We start from the raw sequence: 21,271 nt of genomic DNA, 5'->3' as shown, positions 1-21,271 counted from the left end.
CAATGGTGGAGTCACAATCCTTAGAGGTATTTAAGAGACATGGAAAAATGCAGGGAAATCTAAGAACATGCAGGACTTTATAACAGCTTTTTAGTGCAACCAGGAATACCCTCTTTTATCAGCTTGAACTGTAGGCTAAATGATGATCATTTTCATGTCCTGTTCCTTACTACACTTTACTGTTCTGTACTATGTACTTTCTTATCAATCGAGAACTAATTTGCTGTCCACCTACAAAGGTTGGGTGACTCTCCCTTATTTTTTATGCAAGAATGATTACTATGTCCCTATTATATGCTTGGGAAATGCCAATGGGAAAGTAGAACCTTGGGCACTGTATGAAGAGTCCCCAGGGACTGAAGTACTGGGGCAGACAGGTAACTGTGAGTTACCGTGTAGATTTGCAGTCCACCATCTACTCTGTGCTTATGCCTCCCTGGGGGTGAGCTTTGAGGGGACAGCCAGTCTGATCTGACAGTTCTGCAGCTTTGCAGACAAAGGGGAAAGACAGCTACCTCTGCCGTCTGACCTGACCCAACCTCTTTTCCCTTCCTTTGTGCTCTCATTCCTCAGAAAGCTGTTTCTGCTTTATGGACTTTTTTTTTAATTATTATTATTTTTCAGTGTTACCTTTCTGCTAGTGCTGTGGGTAGGGGGAAGATTCAGATGTGAACTAGAGTTATAATAAGGGAAGCAGAAGGACAAAAGAGGGAGGGGGAGGAAGGGAGTAAGACCATTTTTGTTGGCAGTCAGCCATTATTGTTATTAACATTTCTCAACAAAGGGGGTAGCATGTATTTCACTGCCATATACTTCAAGAGTTCAAATGGTGAGTTAAAGTGGAAGAAAATTTAGAGCTATGTCCTTAATCATGTCCTCATCTAATAATACTAATGTCCTCACACTTACAAGCCCTGGGGCTTTGTCTGTCTGATCACTAGTGAGGCCATCCCTAAATACTACTCTGCTCTGTGGCTGGTCACCTTAGTAGCACTGACACATTTTGTGCACTATGATTTTATGAAAGGTAGGGTAATTTGGGAAACTAATAATTTGCAAGTGATAATATGAAAGACTTCAGCTCCCTAGTAATAGAAGCATGGATGGTTTGGAAGGGACCTTAAATATCATCTAGTTTCACCCCCACCCCCACTGAATTAACTGAATTAGTTAAGGAATAGACACATATATATGTGATGATGATTCTGTTATGTATTAACCTTGCTATTCAAGCTTTGTTGAATCAAAACTTTTAGCCCTTTTAGATTTCTTGGTCATAACAAATTATGGAAGCCAATCAAGCTTATCACTGATAATGCTGGAATATGTATGATTGGATCACTAATGTTCTGCTTGGAGCCAGCAGTTGCGGTTGCTTTAGGTTCATTAGTTTAGATAAAGAAGGTGCATATGACTTTCAAAAAAACGATTCTAAATTAGAAGTATTTCCTATGCTTCCAGCAGCTGAGAGGAAATAATCTGGCTAATCATACAAAAGAGATATCTAGAGAGACAGATGGCTATATGTAATAATAGCTAAAATTTATAGCTTTATTTATAAAAATAACAGAGACTAACCCTAAGGACTCTACTGAAATAGTACAGCACTTAGGTATTGTGGCAAAATATTTTCTATTATCAACTCATAGGGAATTTAATATATTAAGTGTCTTCTCTTAATCTCCTGAGTTCACACTCTCAGGCAGGCAGCAAAAGTTCTCACAGAAATGGCAATAAAGATTTTTCTGGTAATCGAATCTACTAGAAATGGCTGTGAGTGGTTAGACCTGGAAAAAATAAACTGAATTTTGTCTAGGTTAATAATATTTTGCTTGGGGAGAGAAAGTCAAATAGCAGTAGTTGACCATGTAAAAAAATATCTCCTTTCAACAATATTGGATGTAAACTTTCTGATCTGTTGCTTTGAATGGATTTCTCTTTTCGATTATTATTATTATTTTTTTAATATTAGATGATAAGACATGACAATGTGCAAAGGAAGTGTGTAAAGTCAGATATATTTTGATGGTCTCAAACAAAATATTTTTTGTAAGGAGCTCTGAAAAGTTCATGCTTCACTCCTTACTGTAGCAAGGTCAATTTTCCAAACCTCTGGGACCTTCATGGAATGGCATTTCTACTCTGTGGATAAATGCAGTGTTTGGGAAAATTACAGTTTTTGTCCTTTGGTACTGAAATCAAAGCACCTTTTAAGAGGTGTGTTTCCTTTCCCTGTATAGTAACACAGCTGAAATATTTTAACACTAATCTTGTTAAATGGATCCCAGCCAAGATGCTGCTGTTGTCATTTTAGTGTGCTCCTCAAGTGGCAGATTTTTAAAGGGCCTCTTAAAATATTCAGAAATAGAGAGAGTGAGAAAGAGAGAATATTGAAACAGTTTATCCAAAAAAAATTTTTGAGATGTGAGTAAGAGCAGTCAAGTTGGAAAATATAACAGTCTGTTTTGTGTCAAACTACAGATGTATGTTAATAAACAAACACATGATGAGGTGACATTTTGGTATTATACGTTATATGGACTTCATTTTAGAGAAGGGTGGAAAGCAGTACCTAGCAGTATCTGCTAGGAGATAACAGCCTACACTCTGAGACTGTCTGACGAATATCTAAGGGCAACTAAGATTGCATATACATTTGCAGATGCTTTCTCTGTGCTGCAACAACAGTATGAAGTCTTCCAGGAAAGTATTACTTGCAGTGTTTACTCAACCTAATCCTTCAATGGCTGCAATAAAGACGAAATGGGGCTTATAGGGTTTGGCTACCTGTAGCAATGTATGCTTGAGGGAAATGTGCTTAGGCTTCCGCTACTAGCAGAACAAGAATGGCAAGAACTATTGATTGTATTGATGATACTACAGCTGTTCTTTATTGTGAAATGCCATGAAGTTCAACCAGACTTGCTTAAGAGAAAATTGATGATTATGTGATTTGACTAAATGATGATAACAAGTTAATTTACAACATTTTGACTTGTTATAGAATTAAGTGTCCTAAATACATTGTCAGGATAAATAAATAAATAAATAAATAAATAAATAAATAAATAAATAAATAAATAATCTCTAATCTAGCAATAATATTTTTGCAGCAAAGTTCATTTTATCTAGGAATGTAAATTTGGTTTTGTTGTACTGATGTCAGCTTCTGTAAAGAACTGAGATTTACCCTGAAATAGGTAAAATGAAATTTTACCCTGAAATAAGTAGAGGAACAACTGTGGGGTCTCTTTCAGGCTTTGGATTGTGTAGAATGTTAAGACATAATTTGGCTGATAAGGTGATATCTCAAAGAATTGTTCCTTTTTATTAAAAATCTGGTATTTTGACACTTGTTTTCATCCTAGTGGATGAAAACCCAAGTTCAGGCTTTGCATTGTATCAGAAAAAAATGGAAATATGAATGATACAGGTCATATGTGAAAGTCTTGCTCATTTTTTTTTGGTTGTTTGCTTGTTGTTTTTCTTTCTATCCTGCAGTCTCTGTTCTTGAAAAATTCTAGATAAAACTGTCACTGAAATGTCTCTGTTTCAATTAAAAAATCTGTTTCCTTAAAAAATGACAATTTCAAAAGTGAAATGTTTCAGGAAAAAAATACATTTTTTAGTATTCTCTGTTCAGCAGACCTGTTTCCTTTGCTGTCATCTATATATTTTTGCTGTCATCTATATAATTTTATTAAGTATAACTGCAATATTTAAGAACTATTTGTTTTTCTTGCTAGCCATCAACAAAAATAAATCAGAATTAGGTAGATTCAAGACCCTCTTGTGTATCTACTGATCACATATTTCAGCTGTTTGACATATCTGTTAAGAAAATGAATTGTCTTACAGTCTTATGATCTCACTGAATAATCATCACAATAAATATAAAATAAATAATCCAGTTTGATTTGTGGTTAGGAAAAAAATATATTCTTTTACTTAAATAAAGAAAACCTCTACAAATTAACTCTTGTATTACTCATATGAACACCTGTACATGTTCTCCTTTTTATATACTTCAAACAAGCTGCCTTGAAATATAAGCATCTGAAACATGATCACAATGCAGAAAATTATAAAGAGTCTAAAACTTTACCACTAAGAACTCATGCAGGTATAATTTAATGTGTAGACATTTGCAAAGCATGCTGTATAACTGGTTCATTATTATAAGTAAACAGATGAATACATAACATTGCTAGTGTGTATAATTTGCTTTGAAAACGCTGAATGGCATTAGAAAATGTTCTGGATTAACTCAAACTAAATTTTAAATGTAAAGAGATACACATTTTAAAAATACATGTTTTCTAAAAAAACCTGTCATTTCCTCAATATGCCAATCAATTAAAATTATTTTAAACTTTTTTTTTTTTTTTTTGGTCAAGATATTGGAAGGAGAGTGATACGTTAGCTAGTGAGATATTCCCATGTTTCTTTTAATAATTTTTATTTTCTATGAATCTGAAAATATGAAAAAATACAGTCGATGCTAAGAATTGAATAATTCTTCTTGTCAAAATTAAAAATGTTATGCAGAATGTTAATTAAAATGCAGAAGCCCTTTTTTTTTTTTTTTTTTTTTTTTTTTTTTTTTTAACAAACTGGTAGATTCTAGGTCTCCACTTCCTTGTCTAAATTATATAGATGATCAATTAAAGTCAGTCTTCAAAAAGGGCCTTTTAATAACTATCTCCAAGATTTCCAAGGTCTTCAGCTAAACAGATCATTAGGAAGATTAGCAATCAGCCAAAGCCTGATTTCTACATTTTTAACTGTTGGATGGTTGGATAGACTGGTTTTAATTGGTTCCATGATTCTATGACAAGGACCATTGTAATGACCCCAAGGAGACTCTATGTCTCCTATGGTGGATACCCCATGGCTTCTATGGTATTTCCATTGCTCCATGGTTATACATTCCTTTTCACTGAAGATTTAGCAAGTTAACTTCTCATTTTTAATTAAAGACAAAATGAGATTATAAAGACAGAGAGGGAAGGAGGAAGGGGGAGAGGGAGAGAGAGGAGGAGGGAGGGCAGAGAGGGGGAAAGAGAAAGAGAGAGAAAGGGAAACGGTGGGAGAGGAAGGGGAGAGAGGGAAGGAGGGACATGTTTCTACCAGGTCTACAACACTGCTTCAATTATTCTTCACACTTCTTGAACTAAGGAGATATGTATGATGAGATCATGTAGTCTCGTGAACCATGATGTGTTTGAATTATATAGTCACAGATCATGATCTGAATGCACATAAATGTAAGACTAGATTCTGCATCATAAGTTTGTTTAAGTTATGTGCAGTAGGGAATGCATAAGTGCATTGACTGAGTTCCAAAATAAGGGAAAAAATGCAGAAAAATAGATGTATCATCATGGGGGGGAAATGAAAAAAAAATAAAACAATAGCAATCGTAATTCCAATAAAATAAAAAATATATATTACTTCTAAATTACATTAATAAAAACCCATCTTGAAAAAATATTTCAGATTCTCATGTGAAAATAAACACAGTAATGTAATTAATATAGTTTTAAAAGTTCTGCAGTAACTAGTCCTAATTTTGGATTGTTTACAAAGACTTGGCTTTAAAAAAAAATAATAAAATTTAAAAAAAAAAAGGAAAAAAGCAGAAACAGAACACAAGATTCAGAAATAATGACTATCCACAAACCATCTGGATTGAAAGAGGAAATAGTTTTTACCTTTTCTATTGCTTTGCCTATAAGGTTATCTCCAACTGGTATCAGAACTCCTCCAAAGATGGCCAGCACAGCACCGATGACAGCCCCAGTGAGGAGCCCACAGTTTCGGTTACAGCCCATTCCTCTCCTTCTTCAGGGTGCAGACAGACGATGTAAAAGAATCCTTGCTGCAAGCCTTGATGCTTTTCTTTTCCTCGCTTCTTGGTCCCAACAAACTCTGATCTTCCTGAGTGAAGCTGCTAGTATAAGGAGAGAGTGAACAAAAATCACATTCCAAAGGTCAAAAATACAAAGTGCATTAGGTGAAGCAGGTAGGGAGATAACAGGTCAAAACCAGACAGTGGCAAACAGTGAAAAGAAAAAAAAAAAAAAAAGATATACACAGTTGGCAAGATAGTCACTTGTTACATATTGTAATCTCTTTTTTTCCTGAATTCTCTAAAATACCATTAAGTGTGTTATTAAGTGTGTTGTTTTGTTGTTGGTGGTTTTATTTGATTTATTTATTTATTTATTTATTGTTTTCCCCTCTGTTTTATTAAAGAAAATTTTCACAATATTATGTAGCTGATACTCTTCTTCAGGAAAACGCATTTTTAGAAAGCTTTGTGCCAAAGCACGAGGTTATAGCCTTCATCTTTTATCACACGCTTCAGTGCCCATGGCTCCCACTTCAGGCAAAATCAGGATGTTACATTGCTAGTGGGAGCTACCCAAACTGTGAATTCATTCTACCTTGACAGTAATGCCAATCTCTAGTGAGAGACAGCTATGGAAAATTTGTCTTTCCTGACCTCTGTCAGTCCATATTCTAGTACTGAAAGGATAAACTTTGTTTCAGCAAAATCATGGCCAAAGCATGATTGTAGAAGTTGAATTCTTACTCTCAGTTGTACACACCAAGTTTCATTAATCCCAATTAACTACAGAAAGGCAGACTTTTTAAAACATTGTCTACATTTTGACCTTTGGAGGCTTTAGTACCTTATATTTCACTGAGTATCAGAAAAAACAAGTTTGCATTTATTCTTTGGAAAACAACAGTTGCTGGTAATATGTAGTAAAGTGTTTTGACATTTGGTCCCTACTGAAAGATGTTATAAAGAAAATCAAAATGACGCCAGGGTTGAGAGATGGTAAAACATAAGCTCCCAGTGGTATTTTGTCCTATTTGTTACTGCTTATGAATAACTGGGACAAAGAACTTCGTAATTTGAAATTTATGCTTGCTTGGGAATTAGTCACAGCCACTGAATTTTTTATTTGCCTTAGACCTCCAGATAACAGTAACTCAGCTCTTTTCTATTTTACATGTCATTACCCATAGTCTTTTTTATTCTTAACAATTTTTGTTTGTCAAATTATTGTGTTCATCTCTAAATCACTTTTAAAGCAGGTGTTATTTGCAGGGTTAATTACACATTCAAGGCCAAACACAGAGAACAAAGAAAAGAGAAGGATGTAGTGAAAGAACAACTCAACCCGAATTCCGAGCTTACTCATGAGGATTAAAAGGCTAAAAAACTTCCTGGATTTCTTAATAGTATAGTAAGTGTAGGAACAGCCACGTGTTTTATTTTTGTGAATCCCATATTGAGGTCAATTTTTTATGGGGGAAAAAGAAGACACCATGCATGTGGTCAGCAGGCTGTATCCCCTTGTGACTGTTGTCACAACAATCATATCATGTCTGCACCTGTGCCCAGTCTGCTCCTTTTATCTGCTCCAAACACCTACCTGTTGCCTGCTCTTCAGTTAGCAGGTCATGGGTCCCTTGATATTAACAATGACTATATCTGTACGTTTGAGATTGGCTGGCGTTTTAATCATTTCTATTTGGAAACTTGCAGATAGGATGACTGAAAGACTACTTCTTGCAATTACAGGACAATACATTGGCTATAAAAGTCATACAGTTATTTCTGTTTTGTTTTTTCCTTTATTGCATTTTACACCCACCTGCCACCAGCTGATTCCTTGTGGTTCCTACATCAAAACTTTACACTCTGACCAGTACTTACAGCACTTACAAAGGACAAGGAAATAAAACATTTAGCTAAATTTTACTAAGGACTGAGAAGAATGTTTATATAAGTGTAAACTTTTTTTTTTTTTTTTTTTTTTTTTTTTTTTCCTGCAGAAGGAGATGCACCTTATTTGAACTACAGGTTTGGGTGGTTGCAAATGGGTAACATTAAGAATTTTTTATTATTTTTTTTTTTAGAAAAAAGTCTCTTTTCCCAGATTTTTGTGCAACCTGTTGCACTTTTCAGAAATATAGCTGAAAAATTACTTGAGTGATTTATAAAAATACCAAGTTATTAACATCTCTATAATGTACTGGATGGATGGATGGATGGATGGATGGATGGATGGATGGATGGATGGATGGATGATGTGGTTAATGGCAAATTTCTAAGCATGCTCAAGAATTTCAAGTTAGATCTGAAAAATTTTAAGTGACATTCACCAGGACCGACTGTCATATGCAGATATGTTCATATCATTGTCTTTAGTTTAGCAAAATCTGATTGTTCCTAATAAGCAGACATTCTTAATTAAAGGAAATTCTGAAATTGCTATTTGGTTTTATTTTTATTTTTTTTTGGCTTATGTAATGTAACTTTTCAAACTCAATGGAAATACACATTCCACTGGAACAGGTTTCCATCTAAGCTTGTATAAGCGGTTCCAGTGGATTTTTATATTAGACTGACTAGGTATTCTTCATGATTGCTAGCAATAAACAGCTAGAAAGCAACTGGCTGCAAGTAACTTTTGTCTATTCTAGGCTTTTGTGAAATGTAAAAGATTCACCCTTCTCCCACCAAACACAATGCAATAACAGTCTAGACATATCCGAATTTATGCAATTCAAATTATCAATTGCACAATTTCAAAGAAAAGAACTCATAACATTACACAGTTTCACACAGATGTTAATAAGCTACTTCATAATAAGTTAATATATCATAACTGAACATAAAAAATAAAGGCCAAAGTAGTAATTTGCAGTAAGAATATAGTATCTGGCAATTCATATTCAAGTGAAAAAAAATTTACCTTATAAAGAAGTACCATAAAAATTAGATACTGTCTATAGACAATATCATTTAAACTTAGACATGACAATAGAATTAACAAGAATATTTAACTCATTCTAGACTGTTGGGTACATATATTTAATTTGTTTTAAATATATTGAATGGAATATCAGCAATGGAAATGGTCCATTCAAACCTCTGAAAAGACAATTTATAAGTAACAGAAGGAAAAAATGTAAAGTTCTCTTAAACTTTTTTATTCCCTACTTTGCTTATACTTTTTTTTTTTTTTTTTTTTTTTTTTTACATATCTGTTTAAAGCAAGTTCTTACAAAACTGAGAAATATTATCTGCATTTTCTTAATGACTTCTCCAGCTCCAACAGTCATTTTTAAACACTGTTTAACGTGCACCTCTTTAACCATGACATAGAACCAGATTTGCTGCCCCAAATCTGGAAGTTAAATGAGGAAGAAGCAATGTGCATAATGAACATGAAAATGGATTTTGAAAATCCTGATGAGAATTTCAGCCCCAAAACAGCGGGGAGATTTAACATAATTACAATTCTTCTGTTCAAGGTCAGAGTGTGGGACTAAAGAACATGAAGTTATTAAGAGAAAAATTTGCAGGGAAGAAGTTTTTTTTTTTCTTCTTTTTTTTTTTTTTTTTTTCTTTTAATGCATTTTACAATTCCAGTTTTTAATTTTTATCTGCAAAAGTAAATATTACAAATATCACTTTAAAAATATTCCTAAATATGACTCCAGGAACTGTAATTTCAAGAATATTAAATATCAAAAAACAGCATGAAATTGGGAAATTCAGCCACACTGATCACAGAGGACCATTGCTAACATTGCAGAGTTTCAGTAATACATGTGCAATTTAACTCATTGTTGCCAAATCCTATCTTTCAATTTTATATTACAAATAAATGCTTTCAAGATTTTTTCAACAAGTGAATTCAAAAGTCTTTCTTTTTTTTTTTTTTTTTTTTTTTTTTCCTGAGGAACTTCCCCCCCCACTTTTAAATGTATTATATGACTCACCTTGAATAAGGGCAACTGATTTTTCAGCTGAATGTACAAGTACTTAACATACGACTTGCATCGAGTTAAGAGAAAACAAGCAGCTAAATCTCCCCACCAAGGACAAATCCTCTAAACACCAACGGAGTATTTATATATTCCAAGAGATGTCAGTTCCCCGTTTATCTTCCTGCCAGAAGAAAAAGTTAAGTTGTATTGGTGCTTGAAGGGGGCTGTCTATTTTTGCTGTCTGACTAAATGCCACTACCTACATCTCATGGTAATATACTTAGCAGCTGCAATCTTTGTCAAATTTTGATCCAAGTGAGTCAAAGGTCAAGGAGACAAAAGGGTAACTTACTTACTTGGTTCATGGTCACTTCTCTAATATCCATTTGTTTTAAAAGTGCTTCTATTAGCACTTTTATTATCACTAACCAGTTCCTCACAGCTTCTTTAAGAAACAGAACATTTTCAAATACCGTTTGCTATACAGCATGCTTTGCTGTATTAAGGCTTATTATTGCAATCATTCTGTTTCAAAACACAGTATAAACACCTTTTCAGTTTAATCATCAACATAGTATATTTTCAAATAAAATAAATACATACATAAATCAGGAAATGTGAGAATATTTTCAAAGGGATTTTCTTTTTTTTTTTTTACACACAGTTTGGATTACAACATTTTGTCATGAAGTACTAACTCTTCCCCTTATATTGCAAGGTCCATGAAGTTAATACCACAAGCTTCTTTTTCTTAGCGTATCTAAAAATCAGTTTTACATTGATATCTATTATCATATTTAGTGTCTACTAAAAATTAAAAATGATCAGTCAGGCAGTCAGATGTTTTTTTTCACCCTTTCATGCCATGAATGGATTGCTCTGAAAGATTCTTTTGGCAGCAGCAAGAGGAAGTGATTTACATGTAGCTTTCTTAATTATTAATTTCTTAAGAGAAAATATTCTTATAAAATAGATTCTTAGGTCCAAACTTTTAGCTTGTAGCACTGTAGTTTGTGATCCACATGTTCAGTATTTTTTACACATTTTGACTGACTGTTTATTGTTTTTGATATTGCCTTATTTGAAAGTTGAGCTGTTGTAGAAGAAGCTCCCTTCTTTCAATCTACTTCTGTTAAGTATAAAAGGGATGAAGATTACTGAATTTGAGTTTTTCTTCTGGTAGTGAAAGTAAGAATGAAAGTCACTTTAGTCCTTTGAAAGAAACCTGTAGGACAGTCTGAAGAAGGCTCATGGCCAGGAAAATTTGGTGAGCCTAACTAATTCCAGTTTCATACCCTAGAAAATGCAGTAAAATTTTCTTCTGTTTCTAATTAAAGAGTGAATTTTAATTGTGGATAGAAGCAGCCCTCCATCCTATGGTTACCATGAACTAGTTTTCTGAATATTATTAATTATTTCCATTGGAGGTGTCTTCATATGATACTGTCATGAGGATGCTCATTGGGAGTCTCCCAGCTTTCCTCTCTAGATGCACTGCTTTATTCATTACATATTTGTCTAAGAGAAGGCAATTCCAATTGCTCACACCTGTCCATGGAGATATTCCCTACCATGCCTATTTTCTTCCTTTGGGAAGGGAGAACATCTACTGCTCATTTTTTCTTGTTGGTGTTCTTTTTTTTTTTTTTTTTGAAACCTAAAATGTAAATTACAAGGCACTAAAACAGATGTAATGAGGCTCAGTTTGCAACATATATATGCAGAGTTTCACTATCTAATTTTATGACATAATATTCTGTACTCGTCATGTATAAGCAAAATCTCTTTTGGCAAGCTGTGCTCTGTGGTGAAATGAGGACAGCCATGTTAAACTGAAGAAACAGCTAAAGGGATTTGAAGCTAAGGGAGAAGCTGTGCCCTTTCAGATGTCAATTATTTCTCTGTTTTATAAAATAGAAAGAAAAAAAAAAAAGTATAAGTACTTAATGGTACTTCTGATACCGTTTTCTGATCTTCTCTGGCTTTAGATCAGAATTCAGAGGTTATAGGGGAGAAAACAGACAGAGAAACAGAACAATGACAGAGAAAGAAAAAAAGATACGTATATCATTGGAATCCCCAGTGATATGACAACAGACTACCTAGACAAAGAGAAATTGTCAAGAAAGAGAACTAATGTAAATGACAGTCACATGCATGATGAGGACAGAGAAAACCACAGGAAGCAGAACAAGTCAAATGCATTTGTCAACCACATATAAATTATATCCATATTTATTTCCTGAAATAAACAGACTACAAATGAGAAAATTCTGATGAGATGAATGTAATTCCTGGCTTTTCTAGGGATTTTATAATAGGGCTTTTTGGAAATCACTCTCTTTGGGGTGTTTTCTAAATATAGAAAGAGTGAATGAGAAGAAATATAGATGTCATGAAATCTAAACACTCAATGACCCCCCCCCCCCCTTTTTTTAATTAATAAAGATTGTGCCTATTGGGGGAGTACTTATCTTTATGTTTCATATAATTTGAATTCTGAGGGATGTACACATAAATGTTTTCAAATTCTTTTCGGAATTCTTTGATATATGACATAACATGACTTTGTATTCTGCACTTCCATAACTACAGAAAAAACAAAACAAAACAAAACACAAAAAACAAACAAACAAACAAACAAACAAAAAACAAACACAAAAACACTCAGGACTTTTCTTCATTTGTCTATTATAGACATGTAAAAATGTAAAAATTAACCTTAACATGAAGTTAAGATCCTCAAAAAATGTTATATCTTAATAATGAAAGATTTAAGTATTTACAAGACAAAAAAACCTCCCATCCCCAAATATGCTCTTTCTAATTCAATACACTCATGCTCTCTCATGTGCACTTAATTTGACGGAATAAGACAATGAGGAAGATGAATCATCTGAAGAAGAAAATGTACAATATGCCACCATCTGAATGGGAATTTTACCCTTGTAGATGTATGGGAGATATTAGGAGATGTTCCTTTAAACAGAATGAAGTATTTTGTATTTATGAAAGATAATGAGGTTTCCTATGGAAATGAAAGCCTTCTGCGTATCACTTAATCATATAATACATAAGTAGCATGTGAGCTTTCCACCTGGACCAGCTTCAACAATTTACTTGACTCCTATTACCTATGAGCCTCTTCTAGAGTCAACATCACCAGTATTCAGGTACTGCCTAAAAAGGACTTGAATATATAACACCAACATAATAGAAAAAATAGTTATTTAGAACTTAATTTTCTTTTCCTAAATGTCTTTGTCTCAGGTGCCCTCTCTGTGACTGGTATTTTGTATCATCTTACTTTCCAAAATCCATGGCAGAGATCAGAAGTACACAGCAAGGAGCAGAGACTTCATTTTAAAGGAAAGAAAGATTAAGATATTTCAGATTTTTCAGTTTGGCTTTTAGTGTCTTCTCTCTTTAGGACATAAATGAAAAGAAAGACAGCTTCATAGTGGTGATTCTGTTTGTTTGTTTCTTTAAAGTTATCTACAAATACTTGTTATAATGACTTTATACAGGTGGAAAGGAGGCATCCAGCTTAAGGAAGATGAACTGGTTTCCTGTCCTCCCAATGGAGAGGTATGGGAACTTCAGTGGAATTTTTTCATCTACCTTAAACACCTTAGGCAAAGAGGCATCATATCCTTTGTACATCCTGATAACTTCTTTAACTTCAGAGAACCTAAATGATTCACTTAACTTAGACACCTAACTTTTAGATGGTTAATGTTGGAATGATTCCACTCAAACTCCCCAGAAAGGTTTTTAGTTCCTCCCCTCATCAGTGCTCTATACCAGCTATACAAGGTTCTATTTGAATGCAAACCAACTGAAAAACAAGAAGAAAATATAATGAGAAAAGTTCAAAATATTTACCACCTGACATTAGTGAATAGTTTTTGACAAAGGCTGCTGTAGACTGTTGCAGCTTTTTGCCCACCTCACATCATAAACTTTTACTATAGATGTGTTGTCCTTCAGGGTTTTCCAGTGTATGCCCTAAGGCATACTCCAGCCTCATATCAGCAACGTGCACTTGCAGCTCAGAAGACCATCTGTGTCCTGGGCTGCATCAAAAGAGGCATGGCCAGCAGGGCAAGGGAGAGGATTGTCCCCCTCTACTCTGCCCTCAGGAGGCCTCACCTGGAGTACTGCATCCAGGTTTGGGGTCCCCAGCACAAGAAGGTTGTGGAGCTGTTAGAGTGAATCCAGAGGAGGACCACAAAGAGGCCTGGAACACCTCTTCTACAAAGAAAGGCTAGGAGCTCTGAGGCTGTTCAGCCTGAAGAGAAGGCTCCAGGGAGACGTTACTGCAGCCTTTCAATACTTAAAGGAGTCTTATAAAAAAGATGGAGAAGGACTCTTCCTTTGGGTAGATAATGATAGGACAAGAGGGAATAGTCTTAAACTAAAAGAGGATAGATTTAGAATAGAGATTAGGAATAAATTCTTTACTCAGTGGGTGGTGATGCACTGGAACAGGTTGCCAGAGAAGCTGTGGATGCCCCATCCACAGCTGCAGGTGTTCAAGGCTAGGTTGGATGGGGCCTTGGTCAACCTGATCTAGTGGGTGGTGTCCCTGCCCATGGCAGGGGGGTTGGAACTAGATGATCTCTAAGGTCCCTTCCAACCCAAGCCATTCTATGATATCAAGTAGCCTTTGGCCTGCTTCAACTTGAAAAAAAAGATCCTCCCAAGGATGCATTAATACCTGATCTCCCATCATAAGAGCTTGGAAAAAAAAAAAAAAATTATAAACTGCTTTGTAGCTACACACTAGTGTCTCCTAACTGCAGTTTTCCCAGCTTTGTGGAAAGTGTTAGGACCTAAGATGTTGCCCCTTTTGATTCTCAATGTATCTTGATGATATGGAAAGCATCTTAAAATACCATTTTAAGAAGGTATTAAGACTCACGCCAACTTGGCAGCAGTACAGTGGAAACAGTGTGATATATTTGGCTCCTGCCAGTGATGTGTGTCTCTATAAAACTGTAACTAAGTTCTTTAAGGGCAAAATGAATGATAGAAAACCCAGCAGCTACTTCAGTTCATTTTTACCCAGAAATATGTATTCTGTATTCTTCTTAGCATGCATATACTGCTGCCTTTCTCGGTCCTCAAAATTACATTTAAAGTGATTTTAGCAGGAGAATCAGGTGAAGAAAGCATAAGAGAGGTAAGATAAAGCTGACTTTTACTCTTCCACTCCCATGGGTTCATGTGAGTCATTCAGAATGTAGGCAGGAAGGAATTTTTTATAACTGAACCAATACAGAAAATGTAATGTAGTAACTCAAACTTCTGAGTGGGTCTGAAGCAGCACAGTGTCTGTTAGCCGAAGGACTATGTCATCCTGTTATTGCTAGAGACTTTTTGCTCTGAAACCTAAGGAAGGCACAAAGAAGAGGCTCCTATTGTAAGGGACAAAATTTTGAAAGCAGGTATCTTTTGAAAGTCAGGAGAATTTTAATAAATCTTGTCCCCACTTGGACATGTTCCTCTTCTTTCAAAACTCTGCTCCTTGGCTTAGAAGTCACAGAATAATGGAGTAATTCAAAACTCCTTCACTGCCGCAATACCTGATTGGGAAATAGTCACCATAATGCCATAATGAATCATCCCAAACAGGCAGTGGCAGTGACTCTGATCTGCCTGTAATGTGGTAGTCCTGAACTGGGTAGAACTGGGTAGTCCTTATATTAGCTTTTGCCCTTCCAGCTACACCTGGAATTTTGTCTGTGTAATAGTTAAGGACAACATACTTAGAAGTGGCTTCCAGAAGGTAATTTTAAGGTTGGCTTTTTGGTGAGTTCTTTAGTGATGGAGGCCTGTCAAATTGACATAATTTTCTTTTAGTTGACATATTCCAGACTTGGAGAGATATCCTTGATCTGAGCAACACATAGATCTTCCCCAGGACTTAACTTCTGCCACAAACACAAGGAATTAAAACCAAATTATGAGCCTAGATACAGAAGAAAAAAAAAAAAAAACTTGCCTGCTTGCCCTCAAGCCAACAACAGAAGAAAGATTTATTTAATCAGTCCCATGTCCTGGGACAATTCCCCAGTCCTACTTTGAGAATCAGAACCAGTATCAGGAGATCCAGACCTCTGCCAGGGAGATGGAAGTCTTCCAAAAGAAAGGGCAACATAGAAAATCATTTGGACAGAGTCCAGAACAAATTCCTTCCTTATCAAGCTTTGTCCCTCAAGGAGAAATCTCAGAGACTACAGCAGTGGCAGTGCAGAACTTTCAGAAAACCAGATTTTCCACTTCAGCTGGCAGCAACAGTTCTGGATCTTGCCTACCAGTCTGCATAAAGAAGCAGTACCCATACTGTTTTCAAGAATATGTTCTCCAAGTGCCAGAGAGTTTTTTACCATTTATAAACATTCCCTGTGGACCTGGTGAGCTGGGCTTCAATTATACAACTTTATACAATAGAAACTTTTACTATATTTTCCTATACCAAAGGAGGTGGTTTTTTTTGCTTGTTTGTTTGTTTATTTTTCTGCTTGAAGTACTACTGTGCTACTTTTGTGAGCACGGCAATGAAAGATCTTTCAACTTTTTTATATCTTTCTTGAAAAGATATTTAATTATTACAATCCAAATATATAACATAGATCACAAGCACACACAGACAAGCACACACACAAGAAATGAAAATATAAAATTCACAGAATCACAGAATTTTCTAGGTTGGAAGAGACCTCAAGGTCATCGAGTCCAACCTCCAACCTAACGCTAACAGCCCTCCACTAAACCATATCCCTAAGCTCTACATCTAAACGTCTTTTGAAGGCTTCCAAGGATGGTGACTCCACCACTTCCCTGGGCAGCCTGTTCCAATGCCTCACAAAATTGTCTTTGCTACAAGAGATACCTTGGCAACAGTTAAAGATCTAGAGAGATTAGGAAAATATATGAAGAGTTATTGCATATTAGGAAACATTAACAACTATGAAGAACAGATCAGTAGAAAAAGTATTAGTGGTGATTCCTGTACTTTAGCAATGAATGAAACACTCAGCTAATAGGTACCCTGAACTTCTCCAATTACATACTTTTCCAATGCTAAGATCTGACATTATACTTTCAGATTAAACCACATTTTAGAAATAAGCATGTAACTATCAGTTACACACAAAGAAGTTCCAAAAAGTAATAACTTAACTTGAAAAAAAAAAAAAAAAAAAAAAAAAAGAGAGAGAGAGAAAAAAAACCTCCATTTCTGACCATTTTGTGCCCATGATATAAACGTTTATGAAATATAACTTGAGAACAGAAAAAAATCCCCAACACTGGACAGCTACAGACTACACTTATATATAAAAGATATTTTTTCCAAATATATTTTCTTTTAAACCTAAATTAATATTATAGTGATTACATCATATATGAAAGAATCAGATTATTAAAGTAGCACAAGTTATTAGTATTTACATTATATTGAAGGTTTTTCTAACCTAAATGATTCTAAGGTTTTATGATTATTCTATATTTACTGAGATGATCTCAGGACTTCATGTCAAAATGAATTTAAGATATGTTACATCAGCATCTTTATTGGACATGAATTATAATTTTAAACCTACACAGACATGCAAATATACTGCCTATTCCTGTAATTAATAATTATGTCAGTATCTTCATGTTGATTCATAACACATATAAAATGTATGCATTTAAGATCAGCCATACACTTGATATTTCTTTTCTTTCATATTTTTATAACAAATGCATATAGTCCTTTGTATCACAGAATTTTATATACAAAATAATTATTCACAGGCAAATAATTATATATAATTCTAATAAACAGTTTAATCTTTGACTATTTTCCTTTTAATTGTAACTTGCAGTTAGCAATATATTCATATACAATTAAATATTTTGATTAATATTATATTTACTCTTGCTAAATTTTTGTAAATAGGCTCTTTATATAATTTTAAACAAGTAAGAAATAGAGGCTGAAATATCTGTCTTTGATCTTAATAATTCTAACATATAAGAGTACGGGATGCAATAGCATGCTCACATGATACCAATACAATGTCCAGCTCTGTGCTGATAAACTGCATTTAGTTCAAGAGAAGGTTTACATACCTGTATGGAGGGAGACCTGCTCTCACAACCCTTGCCACCAGGAGCTGCAGAGTTGCAGAAGAGCCAGCTAAGTTAGCTCCTTATCCACAGAAGAAAAAAAAAATGCTGTAGCAACCTGATAGCAACCTAGGCTGCCACAGGGCAGCCTATGAGCTGATATCAGCCTTCTGGCTGATATGAGTCAATGGACTCATATAGAGTATATAGAAAGAGAAAAAGAAAGTTGCAGAGACCTTCTAAACTCCTTACTGTCTCAAGTGATAAGAAAGAGGTATGACTTCTCAGCCAAAGTTAACACTCTTCCACCCTTCTGCTTTGCAAGAAAGACTAGCTCCAAAAAGTCCTTTCAACATCAGCCTCTGCCTCTGAACTCCTTACCCTCTGCAATAACCGAGCAATTTGAGGCAATGTATCAGCTCCCTGTTGCCAATCCAGAACAAGCCTAATTGACTTTGGTTTTTGCAATAACTCTTTGCAAACACAGTCTAAATCCTACTAATCCTACTTAATACTCACAAGACTCTGGAAGCCAGGTAAGGAGTTTCATACTACATATAACTCTTCAGATTTGGGCTTATCATACTTAGTTACATAAAGCACAGAGACAGGTCAGAATGAGGGATCGCAGCCGTGCATGCAGCTGTTCGAATTCATGGGATTTTCTAATGACTTTCACAGGCTTTGATACAGAGCTTTGTTGTCTAAAAGAACATATAAGTCAAGTGACAGTGTTAGTGCTTCCTTCTGCCTTCCTTTTCAGATCCTTGCAAGATCCTTTTATCATAGCAGTGATGAATTGTTAAAGGTTTTATTAATTTGGGGATTTGAAAAACAGATTGAGGCACCTCCTTCCAGACAGTTACAGCAAATAGCAATAGTGGGCAGCCGGTCTGGGATGTACTTTCATAATTAAAACAAAAGCTGTTCCAGAGGGTTAACAGCACCCTGAGGTGAGTTAGTATGACAAGAACTATAAAGCTACTTGCCACATGTAGTAGCTCAAGAGGCACCCAATGGCATAAGACTCTTCTCTTTACCTTGTTTTCTATGATGTTCCATCTCTAGTTAGTCAGAAAATGAAGAAACAAGAGAAAGGAAGGGAACAAAAATATTCCAGAAATCTCCATCATGGATATTTTCTGACCTCTTCACTTATGTAAATGCTGTTTTTCTACCTTTGGTCTTTTTGGAGTCCTGTTGGTGGCCTCCTTTTCAGCTGCAGCCTCCAGTTTGTTGCCAGATTTCCCCTCTGTCTTCCTTTCTATATGTGCTTCCTTTTACTTATGTTTCCTTCCCAGATAATCTCCTCCCTCCTCCAGCATCCTGTGTATCTCTCCCACCTTCCACCCTATCATCTCGGCACTCACTCCTCCATCAAGAATCTCCTTTCATCTGTCTCCTCCCTCACCGAATCATCCTCTAGTTTTTCTTTCCCCACTTCCAGAATTTACAGCTTTGCATCAATTCTGAACTTGTCCCTTGTCATTAGCATTTATATTATGGAGATATGCGATGATATTTTATCAAATCTCTCATGTTTTTATTTTTATTTTTATTTTTATTTTTATTTTTATTTTTATTTTTATTTTTATTTTTATTTTTATTTTTATTTTTATTTTTATTTTTATTTTTATTTTTATTTATTTATTTATTTTTTTTCTCTCTCTCTCTCTCTCTCTCTTCTCCTACTTCCCTTCCCTCTACCTGAAGTCCTGGTATACATCTCCTCACACTATCACTTAATCAAAAGTTGATTGCAACTGAAAGACAGTTTTACCAGTGCTCTTTAGTACACAGATGAATCTTACATTAAAAGGTTAATTATAAATGATGATTAGTGATTGGTATCTTAATCCTGTAATGTGTTCTTGTTTGTGTTCCTTCCTAAGGCCTCAGAATAATAAAACTCATGATGTTCCTGCCCACAACATTTTCCCTGCTAAGCTATCATTCAGCACTCTTTCTGAAGTCTTCCAACTCCTAAGAAAATGATTCTTGAAGAGCTTAACCTATACACAAAGATGCAGATGTGCCAGGTAAGGAAAAGGAACTTTACTCTCCACTTACCTGCACCAGAACTGAGACAGGATCGGAGAAGAGTCTGGGAACAGCTTGGACTTCTCTGAATGTGGAAACAGATTCAGTGCAGGAGTAGAAATGTTGGACTACCAAAAACAATGCTGTGTCCTTCCATCCCACAACAGCTAAAAAGGAAACTGAGTGTATCCTTCCCCTCTGTCTTATGCTTTGAGAAGTCAGGGCACTCGTTAGTGTTAGGCATTTAAAAACAATTCTTAAAATTACATAGGATAAAGATTACAGAATTGTAAACATGCCATCACAACATGAAGCACCCCAGGCATGTTTGTGGTGGAGTGCACACCCTCTGTCTAATTATACTCAGGCTTCTCTGTTTTGGGCAAAAAGTAACAATAGTCACTTATCAGATTCCCAAAATGGTATTGGAGAGGATTCAGTGCGACACTCCCAAGCCTTTCTGGGTAATAGCAGTCACAGGATTACAGACACATAAGTGCTCATTCCCTCCAGCTTCTGGCAACCTTTTCTTCCATACTGCACTCTGCTTGGTTAGTGGCTTTCTAACTAGGTTTTCACCAGTCTTTCCTTCACAATTCCTTTATTCAGCTCCCAGATTCTAACACACACTTCATCCCCCTCACCTAAACCTTGCTATCAAGCTGCCTGCCCATCTCTTGTGGGATAAATGTTCACCATGTCACTACAGTACCTTTAGAAGTTTTGGGTGTGAAGGCTGCAATCGCCGTAGCAGCATTGCACCTTAATGCAACAGAGACATTCCTAAACCAACAAAATTTAAGCATTATGCATTCCTGCATGTATACATGAACATGTATAAAGGTGCATTGTTTCAAATTCAAAGCATGTCTCCAGAGATTTGGTCTGTAGCTGAGCTCTCTTGCCTCTTGCAACCTTGCCTATTGCCATTTTCCATCATGCAAACACCCTGAAAAGTACTGCCTTCTTCTTGGAAAATGCCATGTGTGCCTCACACTGAAACACAAGTGACTAGTCAGGTTTGTGCCTACACAAGCCTTTGAAACTGTGTTATGGGTCTCCACACAGGCTTTGCCATGCTATACTTTTCATACCATTCAGGTTTCTCACCTGAAGAATGGGGCAGTAATATAGACCCATTTCTTTGGCATGTGCTACACTTATTGTATTGCTTAAATCAATTTTTCAGAGGTGCTACAGCCTTCTTTAATGTGGCTACTGTATTTCTACGTAGCCTTCTTTTCTTCTGATGAAATTTGTTCATGAACATATTTCCAATTTTAGAACTATGCCTCATCTAAGCAATATTTTG

General features: G+C 35.4%; 1 protein-coding gene across 4 annotated transcripts in view; it reads right to left on the bottom strand.

The window, feature by feature from the left end:
- CD36 (CD36 molecule (CD36 blood group)) overlaps nucleotides 1-20,217 on the bottom strand; it is a 38,516-nt gene extending 18,299 nt beyond the window's left edge. Inside the window, exons 1-2 of one of the 4 annotated variants that reach the window (XM_082762218.1) lie at nucleotides 19,990-20,217; nucleotides 5,715-5,953 (exon numbers count right to left, since the gene is read on the bottom strand). In XM_082762218.1, coding sequence (XP_082618344.1) covers nucleotides 5,715-5,834 — 120 coding nt within the window. In that variant the 5' untranslated portion in view covers nucleotides 5,835-5,953; nucleotides 19,990-20,217. Of the gene's footprint in view, nucleotides 1-5,714; nucleotides 5,954-9,810; nucleotides 10,227-17,922; nucleotides 17,944-19,989 lie in introns of those variants that run through there. The other 3 variants (XM_082762219.1, XM_082762216.1, XM_082762217.1) reach the window with 3 other exon arrangements.
- Nucleotides 20,218-21,271: the final 1,054 nt, after the last annotated feature.

This window comes from Aythya marila (assembly GCF_965140915.1).
Source record: "Aythya marila genome assembly, chromosome: 1".
NCBI classification, from domain to species: Eukaryota; Metazoa; Chordata; class Aves; order Anseriformes; family Anatidae; genus Aythya; species Aythya marila.
Note: the sequence above shows the minus strand (reverse complement) of the source record. Positions and strands in the feature narration are given on the sequence as shown.